This window comes from Poeciliopsis prolifica, unplaced genomic scaffold, assembly GCF_027474105.1.
Source record: "Poeciliopsis prolifica strain line A6 unplaced genomic scaffold, Auburn_PproV2 SCAFFOLD015, whole genome shotgun sequence".
Classification (NCBI taxonomy): domain Eukaryota; kingdom Metazoa; phylum Chordata; class Actinopteri; order Cyprinodontiformes; family Poeciliidae; genus Poeciliopsis; species Poeciliopsis prolifica.
The window spans coordinates 8,842,078-8,865,623 of NW_026562390.1; the positions used below are offsets into that span (position 1 = coordinate 8,842,078).

At 38.8% G+C, this 23,546-nt stretch overlaps 1 protein-coding gene across 2 annotated transcripts; it reads left to right on the top strand.

The window, feature by feature from the left end:
• The first annotated feature begins 2,453 nt into the window (after nucleotides 1-2,453).
• On the top strand, nucleotides 2,454-23,472 carry rfx3 (regulatory factor X, 3 (influences HLA class II expression)). Of its 2 annotated transcripts, none has more exons than XM_055040131.1 (17): nucleotides 2,454-2,566; nucleotides 9,069-9,184; nucleotides 9,277-9,365; nucleotides 10,946-11,204; nucleotides 13,031-13,105; nucleotides 13,371-13,552; nucleotides 13,650-13,769; nucleotides 13,852-13,976; nucleotides 14,644-14,759; nucleotides 15,206-15,321; nucleotides 15,421-15,575; nucleotides 15,652-15,749; nucleotides 15,848-15,997; nucleotides 16,078-16,286; nucleotides 16,367-16,520; nucleotides 16,664-16,706; nucleotides 17,468-23,472. In XM_055040131.1, the coding sequence occupies exons 2-17, from the start codon at nucleotides 9,074-9,076 to the stop codon at nucleotides 17,746-17,748; spliced, it is 2,283 nt and encodes a 760-aa protein (XP_054896106.1). In that variant the 5' UTR covers nucleotides 2,454-2,566; nucleotides 9,069-9,073; the 3' UTR covers nucleotides 17,749-23,472. The 2 variants fall into 2 exon arrangements, with proteins under 2 accessions (XP_054896106.1, XP_054896107.1); XM_055040132.1 differs by having other exon boundaries at nucleotides 10,949-11,204.
• The last annotated feature ends 74 nt before the right edge of the window (nucleotides 23,473-23,546 follow it).

Genomic DNA, 23,546 nt, shown 5'->3' on the forward strand with positions numbered 1-23,546 from the left:
CTACAGTTATTTTCACACTACTTTGTTACTTGCATTAAAATATTGAATATTTAGTTTAGTCATGGGCAGACAAAATTTAAGTTATATTTGTAATTTGAGTGTGTCTTTAAATTATTTTTACAATCCATTAATCCATCTTGACACTTTGGACATCACTGTATGAAACAAACATGGTTCAGCAGTTATAACTCAAAAGGCTTGCTTCATTTTATAAATGTGTGTTTCAGAATTATTTATCTGATTTAAAACAAAAAAAAAGGCTGAAAATGTTTTATTTGTGTTCATTGGTTTCATTGTGTCGAGGTTTTCATGGCTCAAAAATACGATACCACTTAAGAAATCTGAAATATTTTGCCACCATCTCTACTTTTCTTGCGTGAAAATCCACCTGCATGGGTTCAGTTGGATTCTGTATTCGCATCCACTTAGTTAAAACTAAAAGAACAAACAGTTTTACTCAAATCTTTTACCAAGAGTGTTATTCCTCAGATAGATTTCACTAGTTGCTTAGCAACAACAACGACAGCTTTTCCAAAAAGCATCTGTTTAGAAACTGCTAATCAAATGAAAAAGTCTTATGCTGTGGACACAGGTGGTTGGTAGGGCTTTGTAGTCAGTATAAAGCTGCTAAACAATGTTTCTTTGTTTGGTTGCCATTGTGAGCTTAAAACTTTTTCATGAATATTTAGCCCCAATTGTGCAAACTGCCCAGATTGTTTTACTTTTTGCATCCACATGTGCATATAGATATTTTGAGAGCATCTGAATATATTGGCAAATAAATCATAGAGGCGAATATTTTCTTTCAAGGACAGAATATGAAAGTTTTGGAGCAAAGTAAAATCAGACAAAGTGAAAATCTGGATCCACAACGCTATCAATCAGGAAATAATCTTTAACTCGTGAGACTGAATAAAATTACAAAACTGGTAAAAGTAATAGCTTTCTAAAAATCTATTTATTATTTCTATAGTACAGATTTAATCACAACTCAATTCTTTAATTAATACTGAAAACAAATAAAAGAGGGAGTAGGAAAATATATTATAAAAAAGGACATTTTAGGTATAGTAATTAAAACACTATAACATAGTAGATAGTATCTTCTCTGTTTAACATTACCAATCACAATACTGCCTTTCATTATTAAAAGGAAAGACAGTGTAACAAAACAATCATTACAAAAGGAAGAGGGTAAACATTGAACTTCAAAGGAAAAAGAATGAATGGGTTTACCATGTCCTAATTTGTTGTTATTAAATAAGATTTTTTTATTTCATTTATGTCTCGTGAAGAACTATTCATTCAAAAGAAATACAAAAAAAAAAACTAATATTTACGAATCCTAAACACCGGCTTGGCGACAGCACAAAAGCACCATACAGCTTCACATTTCGAAACAATAAACTCCACACTTAGAGATGAGTCATCATCTGTGTATAAAAATGACACATGAGCTCTTAAAAATGTTTGAATGTTGTGTCGAACTCTGGAAACATTTGGCATTATGTAGTCGTATTGTATCATATAATCAGAGGTGAACTTAAGAAATAGCGACACTACTTCAACATATTCTGAATCAACTAAAAGTTAAAAGTAGTCATCCAGGAAATAACTCATAAAGGAGTAAAAATAGTCTTCTATAAAAAAGACTACTTGAGTACTGAGTAAATGATCAAAATGTCTGATTTAATATTTTGAAATGATGTCATCAATATATACAGATATGTGAAAATTCTGGTTCTTTAAAGAAAAAAAATGTATAAACAAACAACATAAATTAAAAAATTATAATTAATTCAAACAGAACAAACACTTTAAATCTAGATGTATGTCTGTATCTGATGTAGTTTTGATTATAACATCTTTGTTTGTTGAAGTTACAGTTATGTACTTGTTACAATATCCAAAAATTGTACTCAGATTCTAAGTAATATTCCTCAAGTAAAAGTAAAAATAAAGTAAAACTTCTCTTAAAAGTGATTTCCCCCCATAAATATGAGTAAATAATTTACTCAAGTAAATGTAATTGAGTGAATGTACCTAGATACAACCCATCTCTGATTATAATAAGCATATATAGCTGGAGCCCAAAGCAAAAGTAATAATGAATCCTTACCAAAAAAAAAAGCCACATCATAGTCATAGCAGAGTAGGAAAAAAACAACAGGAAAAATCTTATGCCACCCAAAAATTTCGTGTGCACATATTTCAGATTTTGTTTGTATTCATGTTTTAAAATATATTGAACGTGTTTCAATGGCCAAACCCTCTCAATCACTGAGCCATACTCGTACAGAAGAGGAAAACATCTGTATTTTTGAGAGAATACATTTCTTTAAAAGGAATATATAGATATATTTAGCCTATGTGTGCGCCTAAATCCCCTCCCACCTGCCTGCTAAGGTTGCGCGCAGCCGATGAGTTTTATAGCAACTGTTGCCCAGTGAGGCAACGCCATAGTCCCCGTAGTCCTGGCGACTGTAACCCACCAACAACAACCTCTCGCTCCATCATTACCACCTCCTCCACCATCCTCATCTTCATCAACCAGTCCGCAGCTCAGGTTTGCTTCAAACTAATTTTTTTTGTTTGTTTGTTTGTATGTCTGTTGGCCAGAACGCAACTGGTTTGTCCCGTCGCTGCTTTTTGAAGGGGGATTTAGAAGCGCCTCTGGTTTGTGTTTTGTCTGCTGCTGCTGGATAATAGCTGGGGTAGTTTGCTAGCCGAGGGTGTTTCTTTGTAACGTGTTAGCCTGCTTGCTAAGATTCCCTGCAGATACTTTCTGTGGTAGGAGAGCAGAAACTACGTTTGAGAGCTTTAATATAGCATTTAGTTAGAGAGAGGAGTATTTTGTAGGCGTATATTCCCGTTTGAAGTTGCCATGCTGAGTGGTAGCAGCTTTCTCGGGCTAGTGAATGATGCTAACTGGTCAGCTGGAGCAGGAGCAGGTGTCTGTTGTTGCTAGGCTGCTAACGCCAGCGATGCCTTCCTCACAATGCTTGTTGGGTATTCCATTTTGGGGGCTAATGTGGCGGTGAGATTGCAAGTTGGAGTTTCGACTGGTTTGTGTTTTGTTAGCCGGGCGAAATCACCACGGCGATTAGCGAAGGGAAAGTGCTGTGAGCTAACCCTGCTCTGACTTACTGGTTGACAATAGCTAAGCCATTACTTTCCCTTTTGTCTTAGGCACCAAGATAGCTTCGCTAGCTCTCCATCTGCCCTCTTTGTGGAATCAGATGGCTGTGATAAGCTTTGTGATAACACAGGGCTAAGTTGTGCAATGGAGCATAAGCCTTAATTAATTCACATTTGTCCATATTTATCGTTCAGTGAATAATTTATCTATCCCGAGTTGCATAAATTACAAATGGCCTGTTTAACGTGATTATTGCCTTGTGGTTTATCATAAAATATGACTTGAATTAATGCGGATTTTCTTATAAATACATACTTATTTAAAATTTTGGAAATTAGCCTCCACTTTTGAAAAGAGAGGGGTGCATCTTATCACAGTTTATCACAGATTAATCTGAATTGACACAAATCCCAGGTTTTATTAAGGTGACATTTAAGCCTGTCAAAATGTATATAAAAGATGAATAAAAATGGCATAAATAACTGTTTAGTTCATTTGACAATAAAGACGCACCAATCAGCCCATTGGAATTTGCCAATTTTCCCTTCACAAGTTCTTACTGGTGATCAGGAAGAAAAAGTCAGATCGATTTGTTTTTTATAGTATTTATTCAATTTTTTTTATTCTTTTACACATTCATTACACATCAGTCTACAAGATATACACAGTGCCATTTTTTGTGTTTGATAAAACACAAACAAAGGTTATGGAAAATGTTTTTGAAAAGGGAAGGATCTCATAATTAGCATATTTTTGCAATGAATTTCAAACTACCACTGCTATTAAAATATCTGTAGCACTTTTGTTTTTGTTTGTTCCTTTATGTACTATTGCCCTTTAAAAAAATCAAAACTGATAAAAATCTGAATCGGTGGATCAGAACAGGAAAAAAAAGGAAAGAGGTATACCACAGGAATGGTTGATCAGTTCATCTCCACTTTATACACACAAATGTGTTTTTTCCCTTTTGTTTGATATAAAGATTCAAATATGTTTTGAATCTTTAAGCGTTTAAGCGTATGTGTTGCATACAACTGGTTTAAGTCAGCAGCTAGAATTACTCTTCTCAAACTAAACTTTGTTAAATAAACAAATTTTCTCTTTCTAGTGACCCAAAATCCAAGGGCTGTTTTCCCCTAAACATAGAGGAACCCAGTTCCACAGAAACTGCATTATGTTGGAAAAAAAACATATTTATATATACATATACAATCTTTAAATTCAAGAAGTAAATGTGATTTATGACCTAGTTTAAGAACTCTGAACATATGTAGACCTAGAATGACAAATATCAAAATTCAACACCTTTTGAGCAAAGTGTCTGTTATTCTCAAAACAGAATAAGACATTTTATTTAAGTTTCCCTAACTTTCAGGGTTAAATTCTGAGCCAGTTTCTCTTTCTTTCTTATTGCATTATTTTAATAGTAATACTTTATTGATTGATTGACTTATTTTAGAGCAGGTTTCTCGGTGTTGCATCACATTTACTCTTGCCTGGGTCCACTGGGTCTATTGTTCACCTGTTCAACCCTCTGATTCCCATTAGGAAGAAAAACAGGTGTGTGTATGTGAGCGTGCGCGTACATGCAAGTGTGTGTTTGTGCTGCAAGATGAGGGGAAGGAAAGAGAGAGCAGGTGCACCTCCACTGGTGTGGGACTCCAGACCGTCCCAATTTATCTTAATCTGTCCTCAACAGAACAGAAGAGCTATTTAACAGTAAACAAAGAGCAAGTAGTTATGATCTGAGGTGTGAGTCATGTTGCTGCTCATTGTTGGAGAAACACCTGTTTAGTTGGACCTAATGGCACAGGAGCCATTTATAACTGAATCAAAATGTCCAAGGAAATTATGTTCATTTGTTGACGCCTATCAAAGCTAAATTGGGTCACCCCTCCGCCCCTCTTGACCACATACACAAACAAAACAGGATGTTAGGAACTGCCAGTTATCAGATCATGTTACCACTTACCTGTAGTCCAGGAGGGCAGAAATAGTACCATGCCACCTGCTGCCTGGATCCTGTTGCATTTCCAATCACTTAAAGAGGGCCTGATTAATTCAATTATTCCACCAGCCAGTTTCATGGCCTTGCTGCATGTTTGCTTTGTAGTTTTCCACAACCTTCCTTATGGATATGTAAATTGTTCATTTGAGGGGGAAAAATATCTATATAAACCATCTGTAGAACTTGCAGTGATGAGCATGCATCTATATAAAGGTCTTTTCTTTCTTATCACTTGTAATAACAAATTCTTTTTTGCATTTTATTCCACACACAAAGTCTAATTTAAATCTGTAAGATTTGTCTTGTGTTGTGACGTATACCAATGCAAAGTTCCCTGCATTAAATCAGCATTAGAGCGCCTTGCGTTGTAACTCACTTACAGGTTTCTTTGTCATTTTTTTAAACCCCCATCAAAACAAACACTCTTTGCATACCCTCCACCTCTTCAGCTCCAAATTACATTTTCCTCCACCTGCTTTGCTGCTATACAAACACCTGATCAAGTCACTGTGAGTTGGAGGGGGGCGGGAGGGGAGAAAAAATTTATCTCTGGTGCACCTCGTCTTGTTCACGTACTTGCCCGTCTTTGGCACTACTCATTACACTCCAACTTTGTCATGCATGATCATTACTTAGGCAAATTGTAGTCCTTTGTATTTTCTGGTAGCTGCGACTGTGAACCTTTTGTGCTTCACGATTCTCTTTTTTTTTTTTGGGCTGGGATGTAAGCAGGAGAAATTGAAGGGAGGAAACTCAGGGCAAAATGCTGCACTCCTTGGTGGCTTTTGTTCCTCTGAGTCTTTGTAGGGCTTGCACTTGCTCAGTAGAGCACGGCATTTAAGTGGGCCACAAGGGAGTGCCTGAATGGTGTGGCAGGAGGTGTGTGTGTGTGTGTGTGTGTGTGTGTGTGTGTGTGTGTGTGTGTGTGTGTGTGTGTGTGTGTGTGTGTGTGTGTGTAGTGTGTGTGTGTGTGTGTGTGTGTGTGTGTGTGTGTGTGTGTGTGTGCGCATGTCTTTGTGAAGGGGGTTGAGGTGAGGCAACAAGGATGTAGGGGCTGTGATGTAGGGGCTCCTTTTCTCAATTAGATGGACTCGGCTGGGGCCATGTGCTTTAGATTTCAAACTACACTCTGGAATATATTTCCAATTTTCTGCTCCCTTTGATTCTTTTTTTTTTTGTATTAAGATGTTGGAGGTTATGTGTTTCAGGTTTGAAAGGTGACACAAAGTTTTTTTTTTAATATATCGTTGTCTCTTAGAGATATCAAATTGATCTAGGAGGGTCTTCTCAAAACTTGAGAATTGTCAAGTTATTTATGAACTTCCACCCTGCGGAAAACAGTCTGATACCTATTGTCCTGCAACAGAAAGGATGGTCAGGTAATGAAATTGTCAAGCTCTGATAACTTTAGATAATAAATTAAAGATGCACATTTCAATTGGTTTTTTTAGCCAATAACAATTTCTTGCTTTCTTTGAGGCCTGAACTGCAAATTGCATTTTTATGCCTTTTGTGTCTTATCCCCAATGACTATGACTCTAAAAGAGAGAGGAAAAAAGGTCCTGCAAGTTCTTTGATAGACATAGTGAATCCAGGAAGAGCAAGATTACTCTTATGTCTGCATCAAAGCATATCTCCCTGACCTTCATCAGATTTTGTTTTGTTCGTGCTGGGAGGTGTATGCTGTCAACAGATGGGTTTATAAATTGAACATGCTGCTGTGCTTTGCCTACTGACCTATTAACCGTATTAGGAAAACATGTAGCTGCAATACTTTTGCTGAATATTTTTCTGACGATATAGATTAGGATTAACTAACCCAAGTTTACCTGACTTAACTTTGTAGACATAGATAGTTTCTGGTAATTAAATTGTACATTTAAAAAAATGTACAATACTGGATTATTCTTTGTATAAATGCATTTTTGCACACATTGTTGCAATTCAAAGTCGTGGAGCTCTACTGTCTAGTATTAATATTGCAAAGGAATACTTGGTTGGCTGCAATATTTAACTAACCATTAAAACTCTGCCAATATTTAGCCAGTTGAAAGGGCTTTCACCACCTTTTGTTCCCACACCTTACAAATGTCTTAGCGGCCAAAATACTGTAGCTCAAGAAGAGAGGTATAGATGTTATGATGGAAAAGTGAGTACAATGTTATTAGTCATCATAGTGTTCAACAATAATATAGTAATTTCATGTTCTTTTCTAATATTGTGAAAAGTCCTCTTTCAGCTAGCTGACCAGCTAGCAACTGGTGGGGGTGGGGCCATTTCAGGCAAACATGAAAACTGCAATCACTCTGTTATTTACACTAACATTCTGTTAAAAGGACTTTAAACTGTTGAAACGGTCAGAAAGACATTAGCAGCTTTGAATCTGTTGCTGTGTAAAATCTACATATACCCTGATACAGGAAGGTAGATTTTGCCCACTAGACAACTTCGCAAAAGTGTTTGAACTGTGGTCTTGATGACTGTCAGGTCACAACTAGTTTTGATTTTGCTGCCCCAACATGAACAAAGTAAAAGTCTACAAAAATGGGTGCAGTAGTGAAGGTAATGGAAAGGGCCGAGCTGTCCCAGGAGTGATTTAGAGCTCTAAGGAGATCCAGCTTAATTAACCAAGAGAGGCTTGTTCATGGAAACTGCGATGGGGAGGAGATGGCCTTTCCCTGGAAGGAATGGGTGATGGTAGCCACACTATTATTAACTCACAGACATGGGTTAACCTTAAGTGGTGTTCTCTTGTCCTTCCCTGCAGATGTGTTCGCTTGAACAAGAATAAGTAATTATATCACAGACATGCTGGGGTTTTTTTTGTTTGTTTGTTTTGTTTTTTATTTGGAACACACAAACATCTCAGAGTTTTTGTTCACGGTGTTTAGTCAGAAGTGATGTTGAGCCTGTAAAAGTGCGGCGCGGCAGAGGAAAGCGAAGCAGCATCTATTTAGAGTTAGTTAAATATTAACTTGTTTTATGGCTGCAAATGTGGAGACAAGACCATGTGTCGGTGATGCATGAGTCCCTGAGAACATTGAGTACCGCGGGGCAAAGACAGGTGTTTAGGTGCAGTTGGCCCGAGCCGCTTTTTTACTGGCATTGATTTGGACAAAACAGATGAGGTTTATGGTGACACTCCATGTTTCCTGTTCTCCCAAGATTAGATTCTCATTTGGCCGTCCTGAGCAAACTAAAACTGCTTACGTTTACGGACAAATATTTTCTTATGCAACACCTGACAGGTCTGACTTTTGCCACACGGAAGTCGATGAGGCGTTGAGTTTGTATTGCTGTCACAGATTTTATGACTTGCTTTCCAGCTGCTTCATTTAAATTGAAGTATTTGAAAAGCAGTCAGAAGCAGAAGTATTTCATCCATCCATTTTCTAACACCCTTGTTCCTAGTGGGGTCAGGAGAGATGCTGGTGCCTATCTCCAGCTAACGTCCTGGGCGAGAGGCGGGGTACACCCTGGACAGGTCGCCAGTCTGTCGCAGGGCAACACGGAGACAGACAGGACAAACAACCACACCTATGGATAATTTAGAGAGACATGACTCTAAATCATGTTTTTGGACTGTGGGAAGAAGCCAGAGTACCCAGAGAGAACTCACGCATGGACAGGGAGAACATGCAAACACCGTGCAGAAAGACCCCGGGCCGGGAATCAAACCCAGGACCTTCTTGCTGCAAGGCAACAGTGCTACCAACTGTGCCACTGCGCAGCCCAGCAGAAGTATTTGTGAATTAAAAAGAACAGTTCTTATTGGTTATCAGGGATTAGTTTTTTACTGCACTAAGGTCATGATACGGTCTTTATTACGCTGTAAAGTTGATTCACCTGTGAAGCTTGCAGGTTAACAGTTGTGTGAGTTATTATCAGCCCTACAGAAAGTCTGTTTTCCTTTTCATTCAGGCGCCATGCAGACCCCTGAAGCAGGCGCTGACTCCACTTCCACTGTCCCGCTCCAGACCACCGTGCCTGTCCAGCCTACTGGCTCCACCCAGCAGGTGCCTGTTCAGCAGCAGCAGGTATGTCCTGGCTCGATTTCCACCTGCACGTTTGCAGCCTCTTAGCAAAATTTTGCTGAGTAATTTCAAGCTTTTGCAACTTATTTTGCCAGGCGCAGACTGTTCAACAGGTTCAGCATGTTTACCCAACACAGGTGCAGTATGTGGAGGAAAATAGTGGCGTCTACACCAACGGCAACATGTGAGTTGAGGTGTTTCCCAGCTCTGCTCTTGTACATCTTCAAAATTCAGCCCTGAATCCCTCTTTTTTTCATCTTTCACATTTCTTCAAGTGATCATTCATGTCACAAGCACATGATGTTGCAGACAAGCACAGTGTCCTTTTTATCTCATCTTTTTGGTTTTTCTTTCTTGAGGTTTACAGTCGTCTTTTTGCATTCAGTTCCTTGAACATGACCACAAGTAGGCCACTTTTTTTGAAGTGGCGATTCTATAAAAGGCTCCCCTGGGTCTGAAAAACAAGGTTACACACATAATTGACAAACAAGCCCAATCTGTGTTTTTCCTACTGTGATAAACACTCACACATCAGTGTTTGCACAAAAACGGGCAGACAGACTTCTGCTACCGATTAAAACATTTATGTACTGGGAGCTGGTGGGTGATGTGCGAGCAGCAAACTAATGTGAGCATAATACAAGTTCTTTAAGCATGCAGTCCTTATATTGCATCTCATTTGAGAGATTCTGTGTGCTGTAGGTTTTTAGAGCTCTGCATTCATGGAGAAATTATGTGAAACAGAACATCTGAACACATTTTTTTCAATAGTTAGTTGTTGAAAACAACATTACTGTCTTGCAAAAGTTGGAAAAAAAATGTTTTAATCAAATAAAAATCCCAGAAGTGTGCATGCATTTATTTTCTGCCCCTTTTATGCTGAAACCCTTGTGAAAAAGGGTTTTAGCTGAAATGTTTTAGGAATACCTTAGGAAAGGGACTGTAAAACAAATCATGGTGAAATAGCAAACATGCAGCTGGCTGTGCTCTGGACAGCTTTTGTCTTGTCCACATTGAAAAGTGATGCTTTTTGTAAAACATTAACTGTTTTTTCCCCCTCATTTACATGGAAACCATGTCTAAGGGATGCTTCTGTTTTTTTCTGTTCACTGATGATCTCCATTCAGTTAGACTGAGCTTGAGATGTTTGTTTAGACATCAACAGCCAGAGGTGGACCTTTATATTCAGAGGTCCATCTGAATATAAATATATTATATTTATATTCTGAATATAAATATAATTAATTATAATTTTTTTTAAAAACCCTGCTTAAGAGCCACTTGATGATTACTTGATGTTGGTTTGTTGCATAAAGTCAAACCAAATTATATTAAGGTTTGTGGTGGCTGACATTTAATAAACTGAGCTAAGGTTCAAAAGGTACAAGTACTTACGAGACAGTAATGTTAAGTTTAATTTTGAAAAATAAATTACCTTTTTATTCTGCTTCCCTTGCCAGTGCTTTGTTTTCTGCAATCACAGCATAATCCATATACAATAAGGGAGATTTAGCCAATTTTAGCCAATTCCCAAATGTGCATGAATGCATATTATACATGCTGACCTATTATGTGACTCAGTCAGTACCTCTATGCAAAGAAAGAGAGGCATTAGCAGATAAATGTTTAATGACCAGGATATGAACCCACTGAAGTTGTGTTTATCATTTCTGAAAAGCCCATCATTTCCTAACAGCATTGATGCTCTTTGAATAGTCGTCATAAAGATGCATCTGTCTGACTACCGACCTCTGTTCTGAACAGAAGAACCTACACGTATTCGGAGCCGCAGCTCTACAGCCAGAACAGTGGAGGGAGCTACTTTGACACACAGGGCAGCTCATCGCAGGTGTCCACTGTGGTGACATCTCATGGCATGACCAACAACGGAGGGGGGAGCACTGGAGGGATGAGCATGGGCATGGCAGGGGGTCAGGTAATCAGCAGCAGTTCTGGGGCCTACCTGATGGACAACACTGGACCCCATCCTGCCACGCAGACGGCACGAGCCTCTCCAGCCACTGTAAGTAACACGGCACCTGGAGGAACGAGGCCTTCACTTAAACATTTGTGTGCTTGGTTGTGTATGTGTGTTTTACTTCTAAATAGTTATGTCTTTACAGCAACTTTCACATCTTCCTTGAATTAAAATAAATCAATAAAATCTTTCTGCCCTCATCAGTTTAAATGTTGTTTCCGTTATTCTGCATTAGTGTTTGTTTTCTAATCCAGAATAGTTTAACAGTCTTGGAAATGGCCCTTCATATTAAAACTTGTGTGCTCATGTCTTCAGTAAACTACAAAGGCTGCATCTGACTGATACTGACTACTGTAAACATTTTCCTAAAAGCTTTATGTTTATTTTTAATTTGCGGGGGGAGGGAGTAAATAAGGTGCTGTGACATGAAAGATGAGTGGCAGAATGATCAGAGAATCAGTCTTCAGATGCAAACACTCCTAATTAATGTTCTGTTCAGATGCGGTGGAGTACTCAACAGAACAGCTACGCTCTGATTTTAATTTGAGCGTAATTTCGGTGCTTATGACTGAAGTTTCAGCACCACTTATGAAGTGTTGTTCAGAATCACCTTGATTTGCTCAAAACAAAAAAATAATAATCTAAACCTGGGGACACATTACTCTATTTCCACAGTTCTGATTGGAGTGAACAGACTTGGAGTTTACTCTAGCAGACTGATTTCAGCAGATTTTTTTAACAACTGAGACAGTCTCTAACTGCACCGGTTGAAGGATCACAGACTACAGGATTTTGCAAACTAACTGCGACAGATTAAGGGATAAACAAACATAGAAGTATGAGGTGCTAATAAGACATTCTCAGAATTCAGATTATTTCTGTTCCACTCTTCCATAAAATAACTTTTTTACATTTGTAAAATACTTACTGGTTCATTTGAGAGCATTTTTACATTTGTTAAAAATGTAATATTTTTTCTTGACATAAAATTCCCTCATTAATCCCTACAAATTATATTCTACTTAAATATTCAAGTATTTCACTATTTGTATTTCCTTTTTTGTCATTAAGCAATTGTAAATAGTAATTTGATTCAGTTATTCTTTATATTAAACATCAACAAAAATTAATAATAAAGTTATTGATGCTTTTATTAAAGAAATAAACCAAAAAGAAATGGCTCGGGGTTGATGCTCTTTCTTTTGGCAGCTGTTGCAGTTGTTCTGTTATCAGTTCCCAAGTTTTACTTGACACATTTGACACATTTACACTACACTTGCGTAGTGTTAGGCATGAATAATCTTACTTACAATCGGTATACAAATTGTTGAATATAGCTTGGGTCAAACCTTAGCTGTGGTGCGTGTGTGTGTGTGTTCTTGACGAGTCTTTGGTTTAAGCATTTTAAAAGGATGGTACATGTTTTGAAGTGTTTTTTTATGCATCAGGACAGGATAAAACTGATCTAGACTTTTAACAGGATAAAACTGATCTAGTCTTTTAACGGGATAAAACTGATCTAGACTTTTAATCTAAATGACTGAAGATTTAACTTGAAATGTGATAGATCATTTTTATGTCCTGATTCATAATCTCTAGATTTGAAAGTCGCTGTACTTTCTTTTTACAAACCCTCCAGCTGTGGTTTGTTTATATTTTGTTACGAAGAAAAAATGTTCTTCAAGTGTCGAGTATTCCTGCTCTGCTTGGGATTAGTGGTGCTTGCTTTGGGATCTTTACTAGACTTTCTTTCTTTATTTATTTTTGCGTAATGCCAGTAAAGTTTGAATGAGCTCTTTAGTTTTCTTCCTTCAGTTTTGATTTCCCCCCCCCTCTTACATTTTGTTGTCCTGTGCTTCGTGGTTTATCAGATTGAAATGGCGATTGAGACGCTCCAAAAATCTGAGGGTTTATCCAGTCAGAGAAGCTCGCTGCTCAACAGCCATGTAAGTTGCTTTCCTAAACGCACGCTTTCCCCTAACCTGAACTTTTGCCAGTCTCCGTCTTTCGCTGTTCTGCTCTTTTCTCATCTTTGTAGATCCACGTGTGTTGTGGTGCTCACAGGTTTATATTAGTGCTGCTTTTCAAATCCATGGCTGCAATAGAAGCTTTTGCAAAGCTGCCATGGAGCAGCATCAAGTTTACAGATTGAAACCAGAAGTTTTTTTTTAAAAAAAGGTGAGTTAAAAGGTACATCTTTCCCTCTTGTAGCTCCAATGGCTGCTGGACAACTACGAGACAGCAGAGGGAGTTAGTCTACCACGGTCCACCCTCTACAATCATTACTTGCGGCACTGCCAGGAGCAGAAACTAGACCCTGTAAATGCAGCATCTTTTGGCAAACTCATTCGCTCCATCTTCATGGGACTCCGTACGAGGCGCCTCGGGACAAGGTTGGTTCTTTTTGTCTCAATTTAATATTTCAGTCTGCGTCTTTTCAAACTCATTTTAAAGCCTTTGCTGAAATTCAACTCCTTTTTGTTTTTGCAGAGGGAACTCAAAATACCATTACTACGGTATACGAGTGAAACCAGACTCACCACTCAACAGACTTCAAGAAGACATGCAGTACATGGCGCTCAGGCAGCAACCTGTTCAGCAGAAACAGAGGTAGGACGCATTTGTCCTCCAGCAACTGCTGTGATTCAAATCATAGTGGTTAGAGATAATAAGGTTTCCCATGTGGTTTCAGGTTCAAGCCAGTGCAGAAGTTCGACAGTGGCTCCGGAGACAATTACACAAGTGGGGGGCAGCACCATCCTGGAGCGGCAGAACAGACAGTCATTGCACAGAGCCAGCACCACCAGCAGTTTCTAGGTCAGCAGCTTTTCAACTGAGCTAAATTGCTGGATACTTTTTTTTTTTTTTTTTTAAGATAATTATGATCATCAGTCATAGGAACAAAAAATTATCTGTTTAATTGCATTAAATTGGATTAGATACTTTACTTTCCCCAAGAGGGAAGTTATTTTGTCACGACATCAGTCATCGTGAACAAAGCGAAACGTAATTAACAATGTCTAACATCGTTATGTAGAATTTGAAATATATAAAATGGAAACAAATAGGATAAAATGTAATGTAAAAAAAACTATTTGATGTGAGGACACAACAGAATGGGCTGGTCTTTACCAGGTTCGAAGAACTTAATTAAACCTTTCAATATATTCCCCTCTACCATGAAACAATGCTGAACCTGAAATAGAAAAAATAAATGGTAAAGTTAGGTAGATCCCATGCAGAAAGATCAACTAGCTTCAGTTCACTCAGTTTTCCATGTATTAAACCTTTGCACAGCTTTTGAATCAGGTAAATATCTGAGCTTTGACTGGGCCACGGCAACAATTTATAAGCTTTAGTAGTTGCATAGAGAGCCAAACATTTAACAGATGCGGCAAGGGTGAACTTTTTCTTCACAGATATTGTGACTCTGTGGTTCATTTTGAGTCACGTAGTGCTTACATAATTTTTATTTTCCCAACAGATGCATCGCGGGCACTCCCTGACTTTATAGAGCTGGACCTGGGACAGAGCAATATGGAGAACATCAGTTCAGAGGATGCGAAAGCTCTACAGTCCCTTTACAGAGAGCACTGTGAGGTTAGACAAAGGAAAGTCTTTGTTTTCTGTGAAAGGGTAGCAAATCTAGAAACCTTTATTAAAGATGAGCAACCCATGAACAGGCCCAGGTTATTATTTTTAATAATCTTGCTTTAGTAGAACCATTTAATTTATTTTCAGTGATAATTTTTTTATTCTGTTGTCGTTGGTCTGAGTTTGGTTTCTATCATAAGGTTAACCTTAATTAAAAAAGAAGCAGTTAATACTAAAAATATATATTTATATATATATTTAAACAATTGACTAATTAGATTAAACATTTAGTTTGTAGACATTTCTAGCTTAGTGTTTTCTGTATAGTTTGATGTTTTGTGTCAGAACTCCCTTGGTGTTGTGAAAAAAAAAAGTTTTGTTTTTTATAAACTATAAAGTTTTTAATAAAAAGAAATTGCTGTTCGAATTTATTTTTTATTGATGTGTTTCAGGCTATCTTGGATGTTGTTGTCAACCTCCAGTTCAGTCTGATTGAGAAGCTGTGGCAGACGTTCTGGCGTTATTCTCCTCCTGACACAGTAGAGGGCGCCACCATAACAGAAAACAGGTGTTTGGTTGTGCCTTGCTGCATAGGTTTGCATTTATTCAAGGTTAATCAGATTGTTGTAGAGGAATGACTTGTAACTGAGGTTTGCTCCGTCTGCAGCAGCATAAGCGAGATTGAAGCACGGCTCCCTCGAGCACAGCTTTTGGCGCTTTGCAGGAACGAGGCCGTTCTTAAGTGGATGAGCACCTGTGACCATTTAATGTACCAGGCCCTCGTGGAGATCCTGATTCCTGATGTCCTGAGACCCATTCCCAGTGAGCCACAGACACCTCTCAGATTTACCTAATGAAGCTGGTCAGGTAGTAACTATTGCGGTTCTCTTGCTCCCAGGTGCCTTGACTCAAGCCATTCGCAACTTTGCCAAAAGCCTGGAAGGTTGGCTTAGTAATGCCATGAATGCCATTCCACAGAGAATGATCCAGACCAAGGTGCACTTTGCTGTAATATTTATAATAAATTTGTTCAATTTATACTTGAAGTTATTACTTGTCCATAACCTGAGCTTTTGTGTGCATTCATGTCGCAGATTGCCGCTGTTAGTGCCTTTGCGCAAACGTTGCGCAGATATACATCATTGAACCACCTGGCTCAGGCGGCACGTGCTGTGTTGCAGAACACATCCCAAATCAACCAGATGCTGAGTGATCTCAACCGCGTTGACTTTGCCAACGTACAGGTCTGAGCAGTTCCTAGCGCTCGTCTCCATCACACGTGCCTTTTCTAAACCCCCGGTTTGTTCCTCCTGCTGCTGTACAGGAGCAGGCGTCCTGGGTGTGCCAGTGCGAGGAGGGCGTGGTCCAGCACTTGGAGCAGGACTTCAAGGCCACCCTGCAGCAGCAGAGCTCTTTGGAGCAGTGGGCAGCCTGGCTGGACAACGTGGTCACCCAGGTGCTCAAGCCTTACGAACACAGGCCCAGCTTCCCCAGGGCAGCTCGACAGTTCCTGCTGAAGTGGTCCTTCTACAGGTCTGGAAAGGCCTCAAACATTCAGCCTCATTCAGGTTTTACAGCATTGAGACGAAGCAGTGTTTTCTTTTTATGTGTAGTTCTATGGTGATCAGAGACCTGACCTTGCGTAGTGCTGCCAGTTTCGGTTCCTTCCACTTGATTCGCCTCCTGTATGACGAATACATGTTCTACCTTGTGGAACACCGAGTGGCTCAAGCTACTGGAGAAACGCCCATAGGAGTCATGGGCGAGGTACAGCTGCAGCATCTGCTCTATTGTATTCTCTCTCCTTGGATTCTGTCTGTTCATCTACCATTCCTGATATTAAATATTTGTTTCGGATACATCTTTACCAAGCACTAATATCTGCTTTATTTATCACTCTTTTATTTCAGTTTGACAACCTCCACACCTTATCCCTTGCTAGCATTGATAAAGGTAAGCCAAAAATAACTAGAAAGCAAAACGATAGGCTCCACTTTATTGTATACTATGCTTGTTAACCAAAAAATGTCTGAAAACTTGACCAGAGAGATTGAATTAAGCTAATTATGTTAAAACAAGAAATTCAAGGCTAAGAGTAAAAGAATACAGAGAATGCACAAGTATAATAAACAAAACGGCAAGCTGTGAATATTAGAATGAGATATATAGACCAAAATAATATTACTTTTGAAGTCCTTGGACAATAAATATTGTTCAAGGACTTACATTTTGAAACAAGCAAAATGTAGAAGACGTGCAGAAATTGGATTCCCATTTAAAAATGACAGACTTTTCCAGACAGAAACCTCATCTACACAAACATATTTAGCAAACCAGACATTTTCCAGCACTCTGCCTCAATTTTTATAGCTAAAAACTTGTGAAAATTAGGTTGCAGTGATGGACTCTGCACTGAACATTTAAAGACACATAAAGCCGATTACAAAGTCAGTCTTCTGTCATCTGAAGATTTCTTTCTGAAGAAAGAATTAACTTTCCAGGAAGATATTGAGAAACTCATCCATCTGTTCATCTTTAGTCACATTGATTATTGCAACAGTATCTTCACAGTTCCCTAAAATGTCAAGACAGCTGCAGCAGGGGTTTTAATGTTTTCTGTAAACTTTGTTTGAAGTATTAGATCTAAGAACACAACGCTGAGTATTAGGCTGAAGGACTTTTTTGTTCTTCTTGTGCTATTTTGCCCTGTCCAGATGAAACTTGCGGGATGGACAGTGACTTGGAAGAGGACACAGAGGACTCCGGAGAACCTCTCGCTAAGCGCGAGAAGCCGGAGCACGAGGTAATCCAAGTGATCCAGGTCGGGGCGCTGGAGGACGGGTCCCACCCTGTGGTTGGTGTCGTCCAGCACAGTGTCCTCCACTCGCTGCAGCAGCCCCTGCAGGACCACACTGAACACATCTTAACGCCCTCTGCTGGGACTCCCACCATCCGCCACTGCAGCGCCACAGGCAACACGTATGCCTCTGTTTGAGGGTCAAAGGGCACAGCTTCACCTTGTCTGCCTAGTTTTACCGTCTCACTTTCCACATCTCTCCCTTTACGTCTAGATGTCTGCATCTTTTTACATGCGTTGTCTCTGTTTGCGCTCTGCCCCGCGTAGTGGGTGGAGGAGTGACACTCCAGCCAGGATGTGCTCTGTCCTTGTCTGTTTGAATTCTGGATGTGTAGTCGCCTTGTTCAGTCTGTGGAAGGGACCTGGAGGAAAAGGGACTCGAGTGCGCCGTTAAATGTTTCCTCTTCAGACATGACTTAAGGCTTCTGTCTGTCCACACAGACGGGTTTTATTCCTTCAAACTGCTGATGTCTCAGAGCTCAAATCCATGTCACTAGTCCCAGTAGAGCAAAATGCATTGAATCACTCAAAATCTTCACCTGTTGTACATAGTTTTGCTGTTCTTTTCGATCGACTCTACTCCAAACTCATGGTGCTATCATTGTGGTTTGTTTTTCATGGAATTTCTTTGTCTTTTCTGATTTCTGTCTACATGCTGATAGACTTCCGACTGAGTGAGACCTTTCTGAGTATTGTATGTAGCCAGACAATGAAGGGTCAGTTTGTGGATTCTAGAAATGATGGGGAAACTTTGGTTTGACAGTTATATGGTAGCCACTTGCACAAAAAAAACACTTGCATCTTTTAGTGATATTAGAAGAAAAAAAAAACCTGTACTGCTGCTTTTGTGTATACAAATGAGATTCGGGATGAAATGGGGGGGGGTTTTTTTATGCACAGTGTGCATAGTGCTTGCCTTTCAGATGCTTCGTTATGTGGTTTATGTGACATGATCTTGAAAGACTCTTGGCAGCCATTTTCCCCTGCTTTTACAAGTTTCTCACTTCATGAAATTCCTTACGTTTGCAGTGGACCAAAAATTCAACCAACAGAGGAGGCCAAGCGCGAATCTCTCGATGCCACACGGATGCTGTTCCCCGTCCCGCAGTGCCATGTCGCAACGTAAAATAAAAAACTAAAACTAAAAAAAAAAAAAAAAATCTATATAGAATGTCAGGGATTTAATGTACCTCGGCTTTATCATAGTGCCTTATCCTTAAATGCAGCTCGTCCACGTAGTGCTGACTGAGGTTGCCCAGCCGCAGATTTGGTTTCTGGTGACTCGTGGCTGGATTTGGGCTGGCTCATCAGTTCTTTGTTGTTGTTGTTGATTTTTTTTTTTTTTTTTTTATTTCTGAACCTATCTGAGTCACAGTCACAGTTTTAGCCTTGTCCTGCCCTCGCTCTGCCTTCTCGAGGCCTACTCTTGCATTTAGCCTTTGTCATCGGATGGAGTGAGCGTGTCTCTGCGTGGGTGTGTGTCTTTGACTTTTTCCTGGGTCTGCGCTGTGCTTTTTTTGTGCTCATACGCCCTTCATCTTGTGTGCTTGTGTGCGTGTGTGTGTTGCGTGTGTGTATGTGTTGGGAACATATCCATCAGTCACCCTACCTCAAACCGGTGGTGCCAACCCTTTGATGCGTGCAGCACAGTCACCAAACCTTAATGCACACACACCACTGTACTGCACAAATCTCAACACGAAGAGAAAACCTGCATTGCTTTTCTCTCACCTCTGATGTACTTTGATTTCAGTTTTTAGCCCATAAAATGCTTAACCCTTTGTTCCCTGTTTAGAGACCATCTTTGTACAGTGGACCAAAAGTAGATATTTTCTAATATTCAGAGATATAAATATATATATAGATATATATGTATAGTATATAAAATGATGATACACTACATATATTTGTTGCTTTTTACGTGTTTGATCCGATTGTTAAGACGTGAATGTTTCTTTTGGTAGCTCATCTGTAATTACTTCATTGACTGTGAAATATGAACAGCTTGGGAACTACAGTGCCTTGCAAAAGTATTCTCGCCTCTTTTCAGATTTTGAAACCTTACAACAAACTTCACTTTATTTTCTGTGCATAATAGTAGATGGGGTGGATTTTACAGGTCTGATAAGTGTGGCCTGCATAGTTATCCAGCTGATATTTTTTGCTGCATTTAGAGATGCACATCTGTTGGGGGTTTTTTTCTACCAGCTCTGGCAATCTTAAGCCTGGATTTTCAGCCCATTCTTCTTTGCAGGTGTTTTCACACCTGTAGCTCGTTTACTTTAGTCCAAATCACTTGATGAGTTTAACTTTTAGAAGAAAAAAGAACACTATACCTACATTTTTGGTCGTATCTGTTTAACCCAAATGCAAATACAGGAAGCAGTCACTGTGTTCTGAGCTTTAGTGTGTTTACTGGCTACTATTTCATGCAAGAATTATCTAAGCAGTATGCAGAATGAGTTTGAATGTTGCACGGTGGCTTTATGCCTTACAAAAAAAGACTCACAGGTTTTGTTTTAGTTTGTTTGCTCTGCAGCGTCCCATAATGTAAACCTGACTATGAGAATGCGTTTGGCTCAATGTTGCAGTCCACAGATGGTGACTGTGTCAAATCCCATTCACACCATAAACAAACCACCACATCTACACAGCTGGACCAGAGTTCGTCTTTAATCCCGCTCACGTATCAGTTGCAGGATATCATTGAGGGGTATCAGGGTGAACACAAACATTCCAGATTCTTGTGGGTCGTTTTGTCATTTTCTTCTAACTTCAGGTATGCAACACTTTGTTTTAATGGATTACAAAAAATCACAAATACATATAAAGACGTTTTGTTTTTGGAATGGGACGAAATGTGGAATTGGTGTAAGAGGCATAAATACTTTTGCCAGGCATTGTATTGTAACCTTTGAATCTTTAGATTACAACTATACTTGAACTGTTTCAGCCTTCTACATTGTGGGGAATATTGAGATTAACCTCTATGTGGGATTTTTGTTTTGTTTTTGTTTTGTTGCTAAACACATATTTGCCATTTTCTAAATGCTTGTCTGTAACATTTCTCCACAAGATCTTTATTTATTGATATTTATTGCATTTCTGTTTAAAGTGCTTATGAGTACGATGTTATGGCATCTGACGATAAATCAGAAATTATCCCACTGCAAAGTGCAAACTTACTGTACAGAAAGAGCAGAAAGTTGGTTGTTTTGTTTTATTCTTTGCATTCTCTGTAGGATGAATATTTGTGTTAAAGAAAAGGGGGTCTAGCACTGTATTTGCTGTAATTACAAACCTTTGTCTTGCTAACAGTGCACACACAGGTGGCTTGACCTTTTGTTTTCGTTCTTGTGCATCTTAGATGGGCCTCAACATTGAATAGGGTGGGAAAGTGCAAATACATTGTGTGATTTACGTTAGCGAGTCAACGGACTCGGCAGTGTTTTTGTTTGTTGGGGGAGTTTTGAAAAGGAAGCCAGGTTCTCACTCTGATCGTGCTGTCTTGAAATATTTGACCAGATCTAGAAACTGTCCACACTTGGATCTGGCTTTCTAGTTTTATTTGTTGGGAAAAAGACAAATGAACTATCCTTTGAAGGCCTTTATTTTCCCTTTCTTTCTAACCTTTTTGTACCCACTTTACTCTTTAAAAACAGTTCAAGTTCAGGCAATAAGTGGAGACTGTGGCTTAAAACATGAGAAAATTAAAAACAAATATTTAATCTCCACATTTTCTCAACTTACTGAATTAAGTCTATTTAAAACTTTTAAAAAGGCCCTCAATCTTGTCTTAAGTTATAAAAACCTCCTTTTGTCTCCAACATGGTTACAGTTCTTCTTTTACTGTTCTTGAATTAATCTCAGCTTCCTTGTCATATATTTTTACCAAACATTGTGGATCGTGATTTTTATATTTAGTGCCTGAACGGTGTTTGTTTTTGTTTCAATCTCAGTTGTGTGCTCTTTAAATTTGAAGTGCTTTCTGGTGGAGCTCAGCTGCTGGATATGCTGTTCCCACCAATCTAACCGTCTCTACCCCGATTTCATTTTCAATCAAAATCCAGGTGCATCGAAAAAAAAACTGAAAATTATTGAAAAAAATTGTTTTTTTATTCACTAAATGCAAAAAATGAAACTCATAGATTCATAAAACACAAAGATATTCCAAGCATTTATTTCTGTTAATTTTCATGTTTTATCTTACGGCTAAAAACAGAAAAATGCTAATTTCTCAGAAGTCCTCCCTAGATTCTCTGTAGTGTCCTGGCCAGGTCCGTTTGCTGACCAATTGAGGGCTGTGATACCATGCCCATTAAAGCAGGTGTTAAAATGTTTGGCGGTGGGGGCAGAAGCAAAAATCTCCTGGACTAAATAAAAGAACGCATTAGCAGAGGATATGGCTCCTCAAATAATCACTGGAAACTGATCTTCAATTTCAAGGTGACATATAAAGTTTACTTATTTCCTTTGATAAAAGAGGGCTTTTAACCACCGATTTATTAGGAATGTGAGAGTTGTAGCCTGTCGTGTACCTTGTATTACACTTTTTTCTTCCACTTAACTTAGTTACTCCTCTCAGAAAAAGCCAGTCTTCATGTGGTCTTCACCATGATTTTGGAAGCCATAGTTTGATGTTTCTGTATTTAAAATTCTTTCTTAAAACAATTGATCTTACGTACCATTTCAAATTTCAGAGAAACTGAATTTTGTGTTTTCTTTAGCTATAAGATATCACCGAAGTTGATGGAAATACAGTGCATCATTATGTGTTGTCCATGCTTAAATAAACTAGTTTTTTTTTCAATTTTTCATTTGTTAAAATTGCACCTGTATAGTTCTTGAACTGAAACCTGCCTGATGTTATTGCTGCCAGTGGTTTAGTGTTTGATTTGTCGTTGGGAAAAACAATCCGGTTCCAAATCCTTACGTTTGAAAAGAAATCCGGTACAATCTCCTCCACATGAACGAAATAACAGCTTCACTGAACCACAGAAAACTCCGGTGCCTTTCATTTCGCCCCAGCTGCAGCAGATGGCCTCGTTGGCCAGACTTGGTCTAAACAGCAGTCGTCACACTGGACAGGGGCTGCCAATTAAAAAAAAGACTGCAGAAACATTCTGAACGTACAAACTATGTTGATGTATAGAAGTGTTAAAAGCACCAGGAGTTCCCGTTTAGTACAAAACAAGGGGGTGGGGGGAACACTCCTCTGAGATATGTTTTCTTCTGATTGTGATTTCTTCTTTGTCCAATGATATTTTCTGAATGCTGTGACCTGTTTTTGAGATTCGTTAGGTGCCATTTGACAGTCTGGTGAGTCGTGGCCATCTGTAGCACGCTGCTCGATGCTGGGACAAGCATCAAGTGGCGGCATTTGGAGAAGCCTTTTAATTCACCAAAATGTGTATATCAAACTAAAAAGAGAAGTTCTATTTATTTGTTTCCTAATTATTTGTTTATTTAGTGAATATTTTATCGGATATGTTGACTTTAGTGCTTTTTGTGATTACTTTCTCACCTTTTTTGGATAATGTAACAGTACCTGATATAATATATACAAACTTCACGTGACTTTCTTTTTCTGTGTTGAGTTTGCTCCATACATGTATATTCTCAAATTGGCAAGCGAACCGACGCGTGTTGTGTATTTTACAGAAAAAAAACGAGGACGATTGGGGGACTTTTATATTTACAAGGACGTTATCATTTAGTGTGTCGTATTAATGATAGAAACTATTAAGACACGTAGTTTTGTTTTCTGAATATTTCAGATCTCAGCTCAGGCTAGCTTCTTAGTGTTGGTTTCCTTAAAAATTTGTGATTTGTCTTTGCAGTAAATAAACGTTTTCTTGTTCACCCATTGTCCCGTCTCCTAACTAAACGCGCATCTTCTTGGTTGGCCCATTAGTTTTTATTCATACATATAACCA